This window comes from Phaethon aethereus, assembly GCF_964289735.1.
Source record: "Phaethon aethereus genome assembly, chromosome: 20".
In the NCBI taxonomy this organism is placed as follows: domain Eukaryota; kingdom Metazoa; phylum Chordata; class Aves; order Phaethontiformes; family Phaethontidae; genus Phaethon; species Phaethon aethereus.
In genome coordinates this window covers 11,853,015-11,872,266 of record NC_138596.1, presented here as the reverse complement: position 1 = coordinate 11,872,266, position 19,252 = coordinate 11,853,015, and the positions used below count along the sequence as shown (strand labels likewise).

The 19,252-nt window shown below is 40.5% G+C and overlaps 1 protein-coding gene across 1 annotated transcript; it reads right to left on the bottom strand.

The window, feature by feature from the left end:
- Positions 1-358: 358 nt before the first annotated feature.
- Positions 359-16,518, bottom strand: GOLGA1 (golgin A1; the record flags this gene model as incomplete). The annotated part of the gene is made up of 22 exons (XM_082008880.1): positions 359-439; positions 760-846; positions 1,835-2,005; positions 2,845-2,904; positions 3,420-3,578; positions 4,040-4,197; positions 5,082-5,184; positions 6,443-6,532; positions 7,263-7,358; positions 7,589-7,741; positions 8,007-8,102; positions 8,550-8,645; positions 9,666-9,791; positions 10,015-10,110; positions 10,234-10,345; positions 10,755-10,924; positions 11,230-11,358; positions 12,119-12,151; positions 12,683-12,780; positions 13,279-13,353; positions 14,710-14,800; positions 16,384-16,518. 22 exons carry the CDS (start codon positions 16,516-16,518, stop codon positions 359-361), a joined length of 2,415 nt encoding a protein of 804 aa, XP_081865006.1.
- Between the last annotated feature and the right edge of the window lie 2,734 nt (positions 16,519-19,252).

Here is a 19,252-nt window from a genome sequence, read left to right as displayed (position 1 = left end):
TAACAGAAGCTGGAATCACCATCGTAACAGATGCACGTGTTAGAAGCTTGAACTGCCAGCACCGGTACTAGTGAGGTTAACATTACCCTTTGGTGCCAAGAAAACAAGCCCAATGAGCACAAGCAGCTGACTTCCACGAAGAGACCAGAGACAATGGTCCCTGAATCCAACCCAGAAAAGGTGTTTCAGTCTGTAGTGAAAATTTCTCCTTGCACAGTATTAGTTTTGTAAACAGCGTCAGAAGTTCTTGTACAAAATACTGCAATGACAGTGATTAAGACACACCTGAATTAGTGTGTTCAGTGTTCTTTTCACAGAAAAAAGTGGCTAGATGCTGACCGCCCATTTTCAGGTTCTCTTAAGGCCACAGTGTCCTTGGGCTTGAGATAGACGGCCGGATGCTGCCTTTAGGAGATGGCTTTGACCCAAACCACGACATCTAGGACAGGAAAGCACAATACACATTATGCTAGGTTCACGCTTAAGAAGCTGAAGATTTGAAAAAGAATGTGGTACATATGCATCTCCCCATCAGTTGATGGAAAGAAGTGCTAAAGCACTGGAAAGTATTTCCCTCACGGAAATGGACAATTTCTGACATGTATGTATGTGATTAGCTAACATTTTAATAATAAATTATATTTACTATTGTAGCTAGCATTTGGAAAAGATAGTTTTAATGATCTCCCAGCATCGAAGAATTTTCATTCTGTCTGCTGGGAGTCCCGCTAGAGACTACAAATGGAACAGAACACTTACCTTGTACTCCAAAGTTTCTTTAAGCATGTTTTCTTCCTCTTGTGAAAAATTCAGTAACACAGATACAGCTTTAATTAGATGGAATGCCTGAAAGAAACCATAGTATTTTGTTGCTTATGATGCTCTCAGGCTCTACTTTCTGGACTATGGTGCAGCACAGTTTTTCTGTAAGTTTGGTCACAGACTTTTTAGTCACAACTGCAAAGAGCAGAGCACCAGCCTTCCGTTACCCCCAGTTCCAATAGACTAGGATGGCCTGTATCTTATTTCTTCTGTTTGTGTTTCCTGGCTTTCTGTCCTTTAACATTCATTTGCATATTTGGGGGAAAGAAGACAAACGGGGAGCCTAGCTAGTTAGAGAAGAAGCTTGGCTCCTGTGACATCCTAGTTTTTTAAGCTTTGAAAAGTTGGTCAAAGCAGCACGTAGGGCAGGAAAGAATCATGCCGTTTTAAATATACACTTAAGTATGTTAAACTCTATAGTACTAATATTCTAAATGGGAAACACAATGTGGAGTTAGTAGAGAAGTCAAGCACTCAGGATACCATGGAGTTGCACAATTACTTCTTGATCTTACCCACTGACTTGCATTTGAGCAAAGTATATTGTTGGCATGACTTTTTCACCTTTAACTTTTTTGACACCATGTGGAGAATGTGAAGGAGCTCCAAATGCACAAGGAACTACCTCTTAGAGATCAGCTGCAAGTGGTGTATGTCTTTCTTGGTGGTTTGTTTTTTTTTTTTTTTGGCCATCTTAAATGTACAACTACTGTCATTAAGTACTCCACATGCTTTTTAGAGTAGTGCAGAAGAAATGTCTTACAGCTTCAGATTTTTAACTTCTAGACATAATTACCTCTTAAAAATTCCTATTTCCCTTTCTTTTAGTTCATAATAATCTGTACTTCCAAACATATCACTGTTAGCTATTTTACTTAATTGTACTGAATCAGTGAACAACTTTTTAAGTGTAAAAGTATGGAACTGGCATAGAAGTGTCCTTAGCAACTAACAGGTGGCAGTTTCTAGAGAAAGACAGACTTAGAAAGAGAATGTAAGAGTACATCTTTACCTCAGATTCCCGGCAGGACATGAATTTTAGTACAACATGTTTAAGGTACTCAAAGTTTATCTCTCTTGAGTCGTTTAAATCGGAGTTGTTTGTGACAGTCACAGAAGCATTAGGCACTTCAGAATTTGCTCTTTCCCGTACTTCAGGTACCTCACTGTCAGGCCTTATTTTCTACAACAAGTAAGAGAGAAGTACATTGTAGACTATCAGCTTGACACTGGGAGAGGATCTGGGTCTGAGATATCTAATACTGAGGGCTTGTATCCACAAGGTGGGTACAAGCTGGGCATCAACAGGACAAGCTTCTTATCCTTCATGGGATCACAGCAGAGAAGTGTCTTCACCTCTCCCTAGAGTCTACGACAGAAGCCAGCTGCTGTCAGTGTTATGTGTACGTTACCCAAACCAGAATGGAACTGACTCCATGGTAGAAACTATCACCCCAAAATTTTCTTGTATCACTAACTTGCTCCGTACCTTTCAAACGTGGGCTTTCTCCAAAACAATTTTCAAGCTCGGAACAAAACCAACAACATCAGGGTATTTTAAAACCTCTGTCAATTTTTTTTTTTTAAACAGAAGAATTTTTTCTTGGAAAGGAAAACTATTTTAAGAGGGATTAAAGAGGAGCATTCCCTGGGGCAGATATCACTCCCATGGTAAAACTTCACTGAATGGCAGCTAAGTAGCAATCAAACCTCAGTTGTTCACTCTACAAAAATTTATTAAATGCCCAAGATTACTAAACACAGGTCTTCTGTAGCTAAAATTCTCCATTGCAAGAGCTGAGTGGCAATGGCTACCTGTCACACTGTCCATTCACTAGATGATCCAAAATAATGTACTTCCTTAATGTAAGGGTTCACCAAACTGCCTGCTAACAGGAGGAAAGTGCAGGCATCCCTAGTAAAAAAAATTACACTGTAGCTAGCAGTCAAGCTTTTGGAATTAGTAGTGCAAGGAGCTGTCAGTAAGTGCCAGCTGAAGAGACTGAAAAACATAACCCTTACCAACTCTTTCTGGAGGGTTTTCTTGAGTTCTGTCATTCTTTGCTGTAGCTGCTTTATCATCTGTAAGCACAAAGGACAGTGTTAATACAGTATTCACTGTCAGGACACATCTGACCCACAGATATCTGGAAAAACCCATGACAAGCATAATGAATAGAAACAATCATTAAACAACAGCTCTGAAGAAGCAACCTGAATGCCTTGCCTTTCTAGCTGCACACATTAGCAGGCATGTGACAGGATACTTGGGCTTTCATGTGTCAGCACAGTGGAAGTTAACTGAATTCACACAAAAGGGCTCTGCAGGAAAGCTGTAAACGGTATCATTTGGTGCATCTTTCCTCCAAAATAGATAAGGATTCCTACAATTCTGTCTGCAGTTTTTATCCAGTGTTGCTAGATCCTTGTACAACCCAGAGAAAAAGAAAATTTACCCAAGAGAATACTAGATTCAAATTGGATCTGCCATTTTGGCAAGCCTGTCCTTCTAAGGCTGCAGCATGGGCAGCACCAATTATTAGGCTTCCTAATTAAAAGGGGAAAGACTAACAGCTGTTTCTGATGTTTCAGTTCACCTTGTTTTTCTCAGCAATTTGCTGTTCCAGCTCTCTGTTGTCTTTCTGAAGTTGAAGGACATCTGCAGCTGCTACCTCTCCATTCTGTTCCACCACACTATTTTCTGGAGAACAGAAATGCTCGTTCAAGGCTCTCGTCGATTCCTCTAGTTCTGAAACCTATAAAAATGAAAAGAGTGAATGTTGTGGTTTAACAGAGAGATATCATGACCTTTGCAGCTCATGAATACTCCCCGGGGAGAAAGCTAGACTTTTTGCTTATTTGTGTTGCTGGTGCGTTAGTGGCAATCTAGTTGGGCTACATCTCTCACTGGCCTGCTTATTAATTTTGTGTCTCTGTCTCATTGGTTTCATACTGATTCTCTCAAGATGTTTTATGAGTCAAAATAAGGGGTTGTCTTTCATAAACCAGTCACAGATCTGACAGGAAACAGCTTCCTTTAGGAAGTTGGGGAACAACAAATAATGGCGGTCCACACTGCTGGTGTTTCAGGTCATGAGCAAGTCAGAATAAACACCTCCAAGCATGTATCACCAGGCACAAGAGCACCGGGGTCTCTTGCACACCTGCTTATTTTCCCTGAGAAGTCTGAACAGATCAGATTTGCAACTGCACTCACATTTTTCTCACGTTCTCTGGCCAACAGGCACTCCTGTATCTGCAACTTCAGCTCATCCATTTCCTTTCTTGCCATTTCTTCTTTCTCCACTGCTCGGCTATTATTTGCTTCTATGTCAGACTGCAAGAGATGCATTTGCAGCAAGACAGCTTCATGATCTAAAAAAGGAGAGACCTGCTTAGTATCAGTCTACTGAATCAAATGGGATTTTTTAATTACTTTTCTTAAATGAAGCAGGTTACAGTGACAGTAAATCCTGACGTTTTTGCCTTGCTCTGTTGTAAAGACAGAAAGATGACAGAATTTAAGCCGCCCAAGCTCACATGCATGTTTTTGCAAAGGAGCAGCCTAACCTTGTGAAAGTCAAGGTGATTTTAATAGTTAACAACATAATTGTTGATTATATCTGATCTAAAAGACACCCGTCAGAAGTCTGTGTGACTTGTGCTGCGGCTGCACAGGAGCACTTGAGGCTGAGCTGTGAGCACAACGATCAGCGGGCACTAATGGCTACCGACGCACAGCCAGCCAGTGGAACGGTGCAGAGAGAGGCTACAGTTTTGTTCCCTGACAGCAACACACAGGAGAAACACAGAGGCCTTGGGAACTGAATGAAGATGACTGCACTTAATTTTTTAGTATGACTGTGGAATATTGGTTTGCAGCTGCTCTTTAAGAATGTAAATAATCTTTCAAGCAAGTGCAGTTTTTAAAGTGGTGCAATGAAGTAGCAAGTTTTGATCTGCATCATTTATTTAATGTGTTTTGCACAAAATAATCATTTACAAAAATTACAGCAAGATTTGTTATTTTATGGTGCATAAACACAAGACCTTGATTTTAAAAAGTGGTTTTTTTTCTAAGGACACAGTAGAGAGACTGTACAACTGTTACTGAAAGATACAAGTTTTTGAAAATTCTAATAGATTACATATGGAAGAGAAATCTAGAATTAATTACAACCTATAGACAGGCAAGCCTAGAACTAGAGACTGTACTTAGATAAAGCTGTCTGGGATACAGTAGACTCGTTTGGTCTAACCTTGACTGAGTTGGTTTAGTTCTTCCTTCTGTTTTAGAAGCATATCACATTTTTCGTCAATCAGCTGGTCTTTTTCCTTTAGTAAGGAATCCAAATGTGAAACCTTCAAAGCAGGCAAACAAACAAACAAACAGACAGAAGTCATTAAAGATATAAAACCAGAAGAGGGCATTGAAAGATTTCAACATAGCTCAGATGTTCAGAAATTTTTTTTTTTTTTTGTGAGAAAGACTGGAAAAGAATTCTTGTATCTGTGACAAAGGCAGTAGTTGGTATCCATAACTGGCAGGGGCTGCCTGAGCTCTGTGTTAGGCAATATAACACCTTGAAAAAGTGGTTTGTGCAGCATTAGCATTACAGATAACACAGTGTGGAGGTTTGATCTATCCAGAGACGCACAGAAGGCATCACCTCTGCGATGCTGAGCTCATTACAAAGCACTAAAGTTAATGTGCTGCAAGAGCTAGAACACACTTTGCTTCTGATAAACGCTGTTGCCACAATTACAGATTGCCTCATAACCAGCAGGTGGCAGCTGTAAAACAGCCGCTGAGCAAAACTGAGGATCGCCTTATACACCTTTCACACACAGCTGGACCAAGCAAGCACAGATCTGCAACAGTCCCAGAAAAATAAAGAAACCAAAAGATGGGACTAAATTCAGTCGAACTTGCTCAGTTGGCAGTTCCCAGTTTAAGCAAACACAAGCTCACATAATCCACCATCACCATTTTTAATAAAAGAAGAGCGAAACAAAACTACTTCGAATTTACATTTGGTTACTGGATATAACCTCCTCTCTATGAGGAAATGTGCAATTTTAGAACTGCTGTGCTTCAGAGGGACAGAGGGGTGATAAAAGCACTGAACGGAACAACAGAACAAATAGGTTTCTTCAAAACAAACTGCCAACTAGCCAATAGCTCAGGATGGTTGGCCCACTGGGACTACGCACCATCTTACAGATTTAAAGGTCTCTGAAATATCAGTCACCTTCATTCTGAGCAAATGTATTCGCTTGCTACTACCTGGTCTTCCCCTCAGTTTTTCATATTCAACTACCACAACTTGCCATAACCCTTAAGCCTACAAACTTATGAGTATCCTTAACTTTGCAGTCAGCAGCATTTTACATTCCTCCAATGGAATAACTCACATAAGTCGATTACATTCTTGTGCAAGCATTGACACAGACACCGTTAAGTTTCAGGTTTCCTGAGGCAACCACTGCTGCCTTGCATGCTGAGATACGATTCTGATTAATGTTCTTGACTGTTATGATAATTAAGTCCAAATCTAGTCTGGTCTGTGAAAGGTGGAGAGCACCCCAATATATTTTAGACCAGTCAGTATTAACCAACCTGCTGTTGTAATTCCTCTCTTTGTTTTCGTGTTTCTTCCAATGCTTTGGCAATTTCAACACTGACAGTCTCTCTGCTGCTCAATTCATTCTGCAAATCACAAGTAATTCAGAGGTTACTTGAGACAACTAAAATCAAGTCAGTCTCTCATCTTTAAACCCAAATCCATTAGCAACTAGAATTTACAAGTGTCCTAACACAATGATTTACACTTCCAAATGAGTTACTGTTTTGTTTTACTGCACTGCTATCTGCACATGTAAAAGCAACACAGAACTGATGTAAGAGGACAAACATAAGCAATGCTTAAAATATCTTTCAGCTTGAAGTTTCTATTACAAAGTAGCTCCTTTCTACAACTGATCTTTATTCCAATTGTGCATCCAAGAGTAGCTACAGAAAAAAATATGCAACAATCTAAAATTACAGTCAAAAGACTGAGTATAAGCTTTAAGTACCTGACCAACTTAGGTTTTTAACTTTCGTTTTGAACGCTATGAGTGGAATTTGATGTTGAACTATCTTGTATTCATTACTGCTAACAGGATTTAAAAGCTCTTCATGCCTGACAATACGGGAATGTATTATTTCTGCCTGATTTAGGCAGACCCAAGCGTTCTGTTTCAGAAAAGGATCAGCCATTTGTAATGCTCCTCAATTGCATTTCTACTGAGTACCAAAGATGATTTACACCTGTAAGTACATGCAACCTGAATGTAATGTGACTTCAGGTACTGAGAATGTAATACACTTTGCCGTTAACCACTTCTCAAATGAGGCTCTGTATTTAACCAGCATCACTAACCAATTAAGCCCTTACCTTTAGCCTGTTCAATTCAGACTCTTGTTTTTTTAAAGAGCTCTCATACTCTTCTGTGCTTCTGTTAAGATTTGCATTTTCCTTTTCCAACTGGCTCTGTAAAATAAAGATTGCTTAAATACTAAGCACAATTACTCTAATGCTTTGTTTAAAAAACTAAACAAATCAAATGCTTTGTTCATGTTTAGGTTCTCAAGTGTGAGATCTTCTATTATAATGCTAGGAGTACTGAATAAGAACATTCAGACAACATGCAAGGCCTACCAGCTGTGTTAAAATCATTTTGTGAAGACTCGCATGGCCCACTGAACAGTTTCTGTACTTACAATCTTGTGCTGAGTAGCTGTTTTATCAAATTCCCAAGCTGTTTCAAGAGCAGCAATTTGAGACTCCAGCCCAGTAACTTTCTGATTGTACTGATGTTTCTCACTTAAAATCTGTTGCTGTAGTTTATGTCTTTCACCCTCTAGATCAGTTTGCTTAAGAGAAATAAGGAACACTATGTTAATAAAATAGTATTTTGAAGCTCTGACAAGAATTGGACATGATTCCATGAGACATATACTCAAAATGAAGCAACACTATTCTTTTGGCAGTAGAGTCATGTACTTGTATATTGACACTAGTTTAGGAGACAAACAGCAAGAAAAAATTTGAGTAATTAAACACAGAGAAATGAGTGTCTCTGGGGATGCTAAAGACTGATCTGCTATTGGCCAAGGAAACATCATGCAGCATACTCACCAACTTCTGGACCTTCACATCCTGCTCAGCAGCTGCTTCTTTATTCTTTTTCAATGTTTCTGTTGCAATCTGTAGTTTTTGTTCCAGTTCTTTATTCTAAAATATAACCATACACTGAATTGCTTATCCATTGGCATCTACGTTATTATAAAAAATGTACAGAATGTGGGATGACCCAGTAGGGGAAGGTAAACATTAAACCCACAAAACCATGTAGTTCAGAGAGACTGCCTACTTGATACATGCTGACTTCAAAAACTATTCACCACATCACTAATCCCCCAGCAATGTTTGCACTTCAACTATTTGTTCCTTAGGATAGGGAAGATATGCATGAGATCTCTAGCTTCATAACATCTAGGCCCTTCTCCACCACTGAAGGTGGGGAGATGACCAGAGACGTTGAACAATTAGACTTTCCTTTCAAGACTAAATGTGACATGTAGTCTCACCTTTGGCTGAAAGCACAAATGCAGCAAGGGGAGAAGGTATAGGGCATAAAGAGGCTGGAAACAGTGGGAATTTGTAGTGAAAAACACTTACCTGTGTTTCCAATCGGTCCACAGTCTCAGCGTGATGCGTTCTGTCTGTTAGTACCTGCTGTCTGGTTTCATCCAGTTTCTGCTCAAGAGTAGCTTTCTGAAGATTACATTGAAATGAAGAACAAGCAGAAGGATAGACAAAGAGATAAGATTTTTTTAAATTAAGATTTTCCTTTATATTTCATTAATAATGTAAAACTGAAATGGAACAGTTATTTTGATGTGCAATACAGCTTTGCTCTTGGCAACCAGCAAGTTTGATGCTACTGCATAGGGACTCCATAGATCATGTTGCCCTGGGGATGACATCATTAATATTAAGAAAGGGAAATTCACTGGCATCCTGTCATGATCCAGATGTAAACTCTAATCAGCAGCTAGGTCATAATTTTCTAACCCAGGCCAAGCTTAAGGAATTAAAAGAAATTTTTTTTTTTTTTTTTTTTTTAGTTTAACAACTTCTGCATCACAGCAAACACACAAGCAAAGAAAGCAAAACATTTGCTAGTTATGGTAGTTACTTTCCAAAATGTTTTACTACCCTGGACATGGACTTTAAACTGGCTCGAGTTTACTAAGCCAAGTTCATTTATGATAGCAACACTGAGTTGATGTGTCCTGTAGGCAAGCCTGACCAAGGAAGAGCATATCTTCCCTTGTTTCCCCAATATATATATATAACATTCTGTTTGTACACCTATGTGCAAAACCAGTTCCCCTCTCTACCCCAATGCTTTGCAAGTCATGATAATGGAAGACAAAGAACAAGGAAAAGTGTGCACTGTTCTCTGTAAGGATTAACAAGTAAAACTCTCAAGTTGTTCTACCTCCTGTGGTGATGTTAAAAAGCTGCTCTTTTACTTCTAAGCTGTCAGATGTGTTGCCTAAACAGACAATGCAGAAAGACCAATAAAGACATCTGTGCAATATCTACATAAACAGCCTCAGTGTCACCCACACAATTCTGTCCAGCATAGACAGCGCACCAATATACACTGAGGGACAAATGAGCCTGCATTACATTATCATATATTTTTTCATGTGTGGTAAGGTATGTCCTAAAAAAAAAAAAATCTCAAAGATTGCACTTTTAAGCAATCTATAAATGTATAATTACCTCCTTGAGTAGCTCCTGCACATATTCATCCCCTGAAAGATTTCTTTCTAGCTTCTTTTCCAAGGAAGACACTTTTTCGTGCAGCTGTTCAGTGAGTTTATTTCTCTCAGCAAATTCAAGAGTCATCTGTGAGAACAAGAAATCACAGAATCTTTTTTTGTACTGAAGCTTTCAGCTAATCCATTGTGGTTCGACTTTAGAAAGTGCCACTAGAAAGAGAAAAGTCCTATTTGAAAAGACAATATGATGCTAAAACACCTTCCAGACACCAAATTTCAAACTCACAGTGCATCACCCAAGTGTACAACTTTACAGCAGGCAACAGCACAGGCATCTGAAAACACTTAACCTTTTGCTTGTGGTGTTCATATTCCACCTTCAGAGATTCATGTTCCACCTGTAACATTTCCAGTCTCTTCTCACAACCAGAACCAGCAACTCGAGCCTAAAAATTTTGAGAAATTACTTGCTTTGAAACTTAGATTTCCAAAAACACATAACTGATGTCTAATCTAACTTCTGCAGACAAGGAGCTCTTTGAATCAAATCTCACTTAACTGAAACTTACATTTTGCAAGTCTACAGAAAGCTGCTGAATGACAGTTTGTAGCTCCTGTTCTCTTAACTCCAGAGCAGTGATCTTATTTTCTGCATTTGTCTCAGCTGTCATTAGTTCATCTCTTCACAGAAAGAGAATAAAAAAAAGTGACATACTGTTCCAGAAAAATAATCTTTAGCAGATTACTCTGCTTCTTATTAAAATGGATCAGGCAACATCAACAAGATATTCTTATACTAAAACCAGCCACTGCGCAATTATACATTTTCCCAAAAAAAGTGACAGTTAAGCATTCAAACTATGAAAAAAAGACATCATAACAAGCTTACAAAATCCTAAACAAGTACTACTTTAATTAGCTTGAGAAGAAATATAAACTTGACATTTGCATCCACATTGGCATAACAGAAGCAATTATTCAGTGAGCTCATTACACATTTAAACTTCCAAAAAGACAGAACTGGACACGAAGTAAAAATACAGGGGAAATGAAGACACTGCTCCTCATGAGCCACCACATCCATCCATACCTCTGTGCCTCTAGCTCCAAGAACTGCTGCTGCAACTCTTGAAGATCTTTCCTTAGGCTTGATGACTCGTTGCTTGCATCCTGAAGCACCTCTTTAGTGTGAGTTAGCTCTCGAGTGCGCACCTCTAGTTCCTGCTCTGTTTTGCTCAGAGATTCTTCCTTTTTCAAAAGCTGAATATTAGAATGTTATCTTTGATATCACAGATGACTGATAATACTGATAAAATCTTCTCACTGAAACTTGTCTCTTTATTAAGTTACGAGCTCAATTAAGTGAAATAATAAGTAACTCCCAGAAAAGTCACTGTTGAAAAAAACTATGTAATATGGTATGCATGTACCTACTGTTAGGTTTTTGACACTGACCAAGACTGTATACAAGCTTTAAGGCTAAAAAAATTAATGCAGAGCTACCACTAACTCAGAATTCTAACAGAAATTTTAGTAAAGAAAGAAAAAGTTTACAATAATCTTACCATGTGTTTAACTTTGGCAATTTCCTGCTGTTGAAAGCCCTCCAGTTCATCAATTTCATCTCTCTTTTGAAAAAGGTTCAAACTCTGCTCCCTCATTTCTTGTAACTGCGTTTCAAGCTTTTTTTTTTCCTGATAAACCAACAAAAACCAAAAGGAATCCAAGAATATCTGTATGCTCATTTCAAGTCAATGGGAGGTCAGTTAAAACTCTCTGGGAAAGGAATCTTGTCTTGCAGCCATAAGGCTCTCAGACGATGCTACATGTAGAACTAGAAATTCTTCCATTTGCTCTTCCATTGGAGTAGGCAATGGGGAGCAAAATTCCTGAACTTCAAAAATCTAAAAAAAAAAATCTGTATTCATTACAATGCAGCCAACGATCACCTTACCGAACTCTTAAAAATGCACAGCAAGAAGTAGCATGTTTGATGTCTTCATAATCAGAGATAAAATAGACTGAGATAAACAACTGGAACATCTACAAGACTGAAATCCTGTATTAAAAAAATCCCTACCAAATAGTGTCATTTATTATATGAAACAGATGACCTACTGCAAGACCTCAGACAAAGTCGCTACCTCCTCTATAATAAAGGACACTATTGTTCCACCTTACAGAAGCACATCTTTCTCATCATAACGCATCATTCTTTACTTCCTCACTGAAAAATAATTCCAGAAATATCTCCTGAAGCATTGAGGCTGGTAACGAAAGCAAATTTCTGGCCTCTCCCAATGAACAAAGATCAAATAATAAAAAGGGCTGAACAAAGTTGAGCTGTAGGAAGTATGCAGGCTGGTGTTTACAAATAGACACACACACGCAAAAAAATCCCAAACAACACCCCACCAAAAGAAACCCAAGCAAAAAACCCCAAAAGTTAATTACCTTTTCGACTTGACTCAGTTTTTCCATCCACTCCTGAACAAGAAAGGAAGGAGAAAAAAAATGAAAATCAGTTTGTAGACTTTCAAGGACATGATGGTAAGAAAACAAAACTAGAAGAATTTGTATTAACATAGATTCTAAGTTGTGGTAATGATTAAAAAAAAAAAATCAGCAAAAAGAAAGGTGACAGCTAGTGTTTTAATATATAAATATTGAGGAATCATTTATGCTACCTGAATACATAAGCTTTATGCAAGTAAAATAAAATAAAAGTGACAACAGGTCTACTGCAATTGAATCTTACCAAACACAAGTGCAAGCTTAACCTTTCATTAGCAATTGTTGTGGGCTCTTCTTAAAAAGAGTAAGAACAGTCAGAACAATGACAAGTTCTACACCATTTCTGGCATTTGAACTCAATACTCTCTTCTTCCTTCAACATTGGCATGCTAAGCATACACAATGCCAAACAACTATTTCAATTAAAGGCGACACCTGCTTAAAACATCAAGGTCATGCACTCAGATCTCCACAGTCAAAGCTGAATTGTTCAAGCTCCGTTACCTGGTCCTTTTTTTCTAAGGCCAAAGCCATTCCTTCAGCCATCTTGGCTCGACTGGCCTGGTGAGCTTCATTCTGTTCCTGAAACTTCCTCATGGAGGCTATCAATAGAGAATCAACCAGCTGTATTAAAAACTCATCTTTTAAAATTGCTTCTCAATTTTTTATAAGTTATTTATAACTTTAAAGAGCTTCTCCTGCAAGTAATTAGCCCCATCTTGACTCTTTAGCACTAACGCTGTGCCACTTATTACCTCACACTGCTTGCACATTGGACAAATGCCAGAAGTAACCGAAGATAGAAGTGCTGTTCCTCTCTGGATTATAACAAAGCTGTAGGTGTCAAAAAGGTCTCTCCTGCATGTTAGCCCCAAATTTGGCAAAAGGAGTATAACAACAATTCTGTTCAACAGCCACCACACTACTGCTGCTTTTTACGCTGTAAATAAGGCAGAACTTGTGTTCTAATTCTTCGCAACCTAGAGGTGCACAGTTTGAAAGGAAATGATTAAAACATCTGCACATCAAACCCGTTTCCTTCCAACCATAACTGTTTTCAACTTAAAAAAAAAACACAAAGAAAAAGGAAGAGTACGTACAATCCTGATGCTTTTCTAATGCATTTTCAAGCTTCTCTCTTATCTTCTGCAAGTTTCGGATCTGATCAGCATAATCTTGTGTGAGGAGGGAGAAGCACAGACCAGGAATGAACAGACATTGGGGAAGGAAATTTTTAGGAAAAAAAAAAAAGAAAAAAGGATGAGTGGAAAAATGACGATGATTTTCTCAACCAGAAAATCGTTCCTGCTGAGGAAAACTTGGGTGACCGTAACAATGAACACAGGCAAATAATTCTGTACTGTCCATAGCATAAATGGTTGGTAGAGACAGAGGACCTGTCCTAACTGTGCTAGTTACACGAAACATGGCAGTAACAGAGAATGGAAAACTATCCCCATCTTCTACTTCGTTCAAGAACAGCGACCTATTTAACTCTCTAGGAAAGGTCTCTCTCACTGGAGGATGCAAGGATGGGACAATTCAGAGACGCCTGCGTCCTTGTTCAAGTCACGCAGTAGCCCTGAGGCTGAGTTCTGACTGGTGCCCCCGGCCGGCTAACAATCTCACGCTCTTACCACTACTGCGCAGAACTGACAAAGCAGGCAGACTTAAAAAACAAACAAAACACACACACCTTGGAGAAGTTTACGTACAACGGAAAGGATTTACTTACTGATTGGGTTGCTTGCACAAGTCTCTTGATACTTAGAGCCTCCCTCTCTCATACTAAGCCCCAAACAGCACTTTTAAGTTCACCTTATGCAAACAGGTGAACACTTTACCCTTTCAAATTGCAACGGGAAATCATCTTTGAATGCTGTATTTTCTTGAACTGAACAGGAGCTTGATAAGTCTCCAGAATAAATTAAAATAATCCCGAGCTGGCTATAATCTCTCCTTATTATCCAAGGTCTTCCGTGATCTTTGAGAAGCAGCAGCGTAACACAGTTTAGCCTAGTCTCTGGTCCACTCCATACAACAAAGATGGAAAGCAGTGTCAGAGCACAGTCCCTACTGCAGCTTTACAGAACAAAGTATTATCTTAGAAAGAAAAAAAGCTTCAAGATTATTTTATGTTGAATCCTTGCTTTTTATTCAAAGTTCACTTCTTTATGGACAGCACTGTGTTACTGTCAGCATCAGAAAGCTTAGACCCTAAGAGAAACAAACTGTTATGTACACAAAGTAAAATAAAAGCAGGGAAAGACACTATTTGAAGCATAGGGACAGAAAACTATCCCAGCTGTTCAAAAGAATCACATAAATGCATTATGAAATCAGCAGAAAAGAGTCAGTCATCTTTATAAAAAAATCAGTTATACTGGATGCTACCTAGACGACAATCAACAGGGTTGTTACAAATAAATTTTCAAATAAACCTAAACCCATATATTTTTAATTGACACACTTAAGTTCAAAGGAAAATATTTCCTAAAGCAATAGGGTTTTATATGTATCAAGACACATACCAGACAGCTTGACCTCCAGTTTTCTTATGTGTTCATTTCTTCTGAACAACTGGGATGAAAGATCCTCTCTAGAGCTGCTTCCATCAGAAGCCTTGGTAGAAAAACAACATTAATGTAACTTACAAAATCTAGAAAAAGTGATCCTGCCATATATTAATTCTATGATAATAAACACTACCCCACATAGGAATAATGCTTTAGTTTTTCACATAAAGTGGAAAGTTGTACTAGCACAGCAGAATGTGTAAAAATGCTGAAGAAGAGAAACAGTGAGGGCTTAAATAGTCAGCTCTGCAACACTGGCCTGCTCCATAAAATACAATGCTTTTAAAAGAAGCTATAGCTGAAATCTCTTTGTTCAAACTGATTACTGAGGAGACAGTGGAACAGAATGACTAAAGGGGGGAAAAAAATCAGGCTCTACAGTACAGGTTTCAGGATGGGTCAAAGCAAAAGTCTTTTGGAAAACTACGGAGAAAAGAAGCAGTAACGTTCTTCACATAGGATAAGCTTGCTCAAGTGTAATACAGCAGCCTTTCCACGCAATGGTCCCTCCATGCAAAATCCACTGCATAACTGACTAACGTTGCATAACATGACTCTCTGCAAGGTTTTTTTCCTCCATAAAAATCAGTATTAAGAGTTAAATTAGTATTGCTAAAATAACTAATTCTTGAAGGTTTTCTGAAAATCACTCAAGACTTTAACTACTGTCATTATTTGTTTTCTGTTCTCTAAACTCACAAGATGGTAAATGAAATTTCTAAGTGAGAATTTGTTACATGCAAAAAAAAAAAAAAAATCAGAAGAACACACAACTAACATATTGCCATTGTAAAGTATACCAAAACATTGGGAGTTCCAACTTTCTGCTTCACAGAACGGGAATTTCAGCTGAGCTTCAGAGAAAATGAGTTAAAATTCAACTGGGTAAGTAACTTCTCCATTTTGCAGACAGCAAGCAGAATCATAAAGCAACTTGCTGCGATACAGTGGGTACTGTTGTCTCCAACAGTGGCGCGACACTATGTTTTAATCCAGGTTTTAAAAAATACGATAGCCATCAAGGGACAGAGGTGCCAGAGCATTACAGGGTTTCATTTAACCCACATGCTCCTGGAATCATACAGCTTGCTTAAACAACACTTTATAATGAAAGAGAGTTTAAACCAGATATTGGAGGAACTACAATAGTTTTGAGTGCAACAAAACTGAATACACGTTGAATAAACAATATGCTCAAGCAGGAAGAGCATCAGGAAGCCAAGAGGTAAACACAGGTCCATAGCAAGATCGTAGCTGTGTCTACTTGTGTCTAGCTTGCTTTCCAATTGCTTCAGTAATTAATTTTACAAATAGGTACCTTACATGTTACTACAGCTTTATTCAATATTTTATGCCTGTTTAACAGTGCTCTGTATTAAGATAGCTTTGTAACTCATGTTTATATGGGAATATAAGCTTCCTAGTAACTACTATGGTTAACATACAACCATCTTCTCTTCTACATTTAAGTTTATTCAAGCTAATAATTCATTTATGCATTAAGATGCACACCTACAAAGACACCACAATATGTATTCAACCGACACACTAGACTTAAAATGGTTGTCTGTAAAGCCGTAACAGAAATGCTGTAAGAGAAATCAAAATCCAAAACAAGGTGTAACTTACAAAGTCATCTCCGGAGTCTGCGCCCACGGATGTAATGGACTCCTTACTGACAGACCTGGGTATCCTGGCAGCTCCTCCCGGCCGAGGAGCAATAGCTGCCTCTTCTGCTATCTTCTTCTTCAATTTTGCAAACATTTTACAGCTCTATAGCACTGAAATAGGCAGGTAATTAAAAAAGCTCTACCTCCAACACCGTTAATATACGGATGCTCTGTTTAAAGCTTCCAGATGTCGATGCTTTTGTGCCTCGTCCACTGTTTTACTGCATTTCTAGTTCCATTAAAGCCTTCACAGACTAACAGTACCTGCAATTAAAGAGATACGGTTTCCACACTACAAATTTCTGTTCCCGTTAAAGGTAACTAAATGCCTTTTAATATCATACCCGTTATAATACACTAAGAAAAAAGTCACCCAGAGCAGAAACCTTTAAAAAAAAATCCCAGCCGAACCCAAACCGTGACAGAGCTGGGCGGCACGGCGGGCCGCCGCCGGGACGGGCAGGGGCCGGCGCCCGTTGCGGGAGCGGCGTGCGGGCGGCTCTCCGCAGGCCAGCCCCCACCCGATGGCGAGAGAGGGAAGCTCGGGACCGGCCCGCCCCCGGCAGGCCGGTGGCCAGCAGGTCGGTCCGCAGCGGCTGCTGCTCTGAGGCAGCCGAGGACCCGCCGCCGCTCCCCCGCGGCCTCCAGGCGAGCGCTGCGGCCCGGCCCCGGCCCCCCCACCCCGGTTCCCCGGCCCGGCCCGGCCCCCCTCGCGCCTCACCGCCCATGGCCTGGCCTGGCCTCGCCGCCGGGACCCCGGCGCCGCCGCCGCTTCCCCAGGCGCCGCTGACCCGGAAGCGCCGCGCGGGCCGGAAGCGCCGCGCGGGCCGGAAGCGCCGCGAGCCGGCGCGCAGGCGCGGTGGGGCGGGTCCGGTCCCCGGCCCCCCCCTCTCCCGCCCGCCGCTGCGCATCGCACCGGACCAGGCGGCTCGTTACAAGCATTTGCCACAGTTTATTAATAGCAAACTCCTCCGACACGCGGGAGAGGCAAGGTAGTTCTGACAACAGCCACATACACGGGGGGACCACAACGGCGCCCCGCGAGCGGCAGAGCCCCCCGGGGGGGTGGGCGGAGCGGCGCCCGCGGCCCCCGCGGCCTCCGGCGCGCAAGAGGGACGACGACGGGCTCGTACACAGCAAAACCAGAGAAATAGCGGGGAGCGAGGGGCCGCTGAGGGAAACAAAAGCGTACAGAAATCTGCTCGGAAGTCACTGGAAAAGGCTTAAAACGCGGTAACGGCGGCAGCAAGCAGGCCTTGCGGTTCGGTTTATTACGGATACAAACCGAGGTGGAAAGCACGGTGTTCACTGCTGAAGTGGAGTGAGAGCAGTTCTCGTTTTCATCTTGGCTTCTACTTTTCCCCGAAAGTTCCAGCAGTAATATAAACAACTTCTTTCCTTCCAAAGACACCAAGAACAATGGCAAAAGAGTTTCTGGTATTACAGATCCCTTGCAAAAAAGTCTGTTTGCTCCAAAAAAGTTTATATATCTCTATTTTAAGTAAAATATCTTTTTACCAAAATACGATATACAGGCACATGGCTGTAAAATAACTTTAAACCAATTCACTATAAAATTACTTTTGGTAATAAATAATCTGATTCTCAGGGAGGCAAAACACTCCTTTTACCTCCGCAGATGTACTGTCTGAGGCACAGTTCCTCTGCATTTCCAGAACGCTCCCTGGCTCTCCCACCTGCGTTCCCCTTGTCCTTACTGAGCCTTGGCCAGGGCAGAAGCAACTGGTGCTTTTTCGCCTGCATGAGGCGGAATCCTGCTCCTAACAAGTCACTTACAACTGAGAAGCAATAATAAACACGTGCTAAAAGAAATCTGCAGAGTCAGTGGGGCAGATACAACAGGCTTTTATTCTTGAAGGAACAGCTGCTGTTACTAGGTCTGGTACAAGCTGCACTGCTCAGGGGACACCTTTGGGCCAGCCAGTTGCACTGAAGTCTGCTCTCAATGTGAATGAAACCCAGATCTTTAAGAGCAAAACATCTATGTGTGCAGCTGGCACATTAATAAATAAATAGGAATTCAGAGACATTCCTTAATCCCCCAAAAGATCTGTAAAATTCAGAAATCTTGAACTAAATCTCCTGTGTCTTGGCAGAGTAACGGGGGGGAGGGCAGGGGAAGTGGCTTACTTTCACTCCTAAATATAAAGCAGATCCATGCGTCTGATGTGTTCCTCCCCTGCTCTATTTGTGGACAACCAGATTGTCAAAGCACTTGCAATACATTTGGTCACAAAAACAGTATTGCTCTGCAAGTCAAAGAAATTAAAAATGTAAGAGAGCTACATCAGGAATGTATAATCTCTCTACTCCGTCCTCTGCACCGGTATCCCTCCCACAGAGGCTGACGGCAGCTAGTCTAATGTTACCGAGTTGCACAGAGCAGCTTTCAGCTCTGTATATTAGATTTTTTTCCCCTTGTTTATAAGATTACTCTTGCTGTTACTGCCTGCAGAGCTCCCTCAGCCCCAGGAGCAGCAGCAGCCACCACGGATCAGCTATTGACACTAAGCAGCCACTCAACATGGAACAGGCAGGACTAAACAAGGGCTCTGCCACTGCTATCACTGGTGATCTGTAGTAAAAACAGTTACTGAAGAATCTAACATAGATAAAGCTTTTACAAAAGAAGCCTCAAGGTAAAAAAAATTGTTCAGACAGATTCCAAGCTTTTTTAGCTTTCAGGAAAAAGCAGACTTGAAGCACAGCATGGAGTTACAGCACAAGGAAGGCGGCGAGGCAGGGGAGAAGCTTCACAACAGCATGCCAGGGATGGATTTTGGAGCGGCACTTTCATCCCGTGCTTA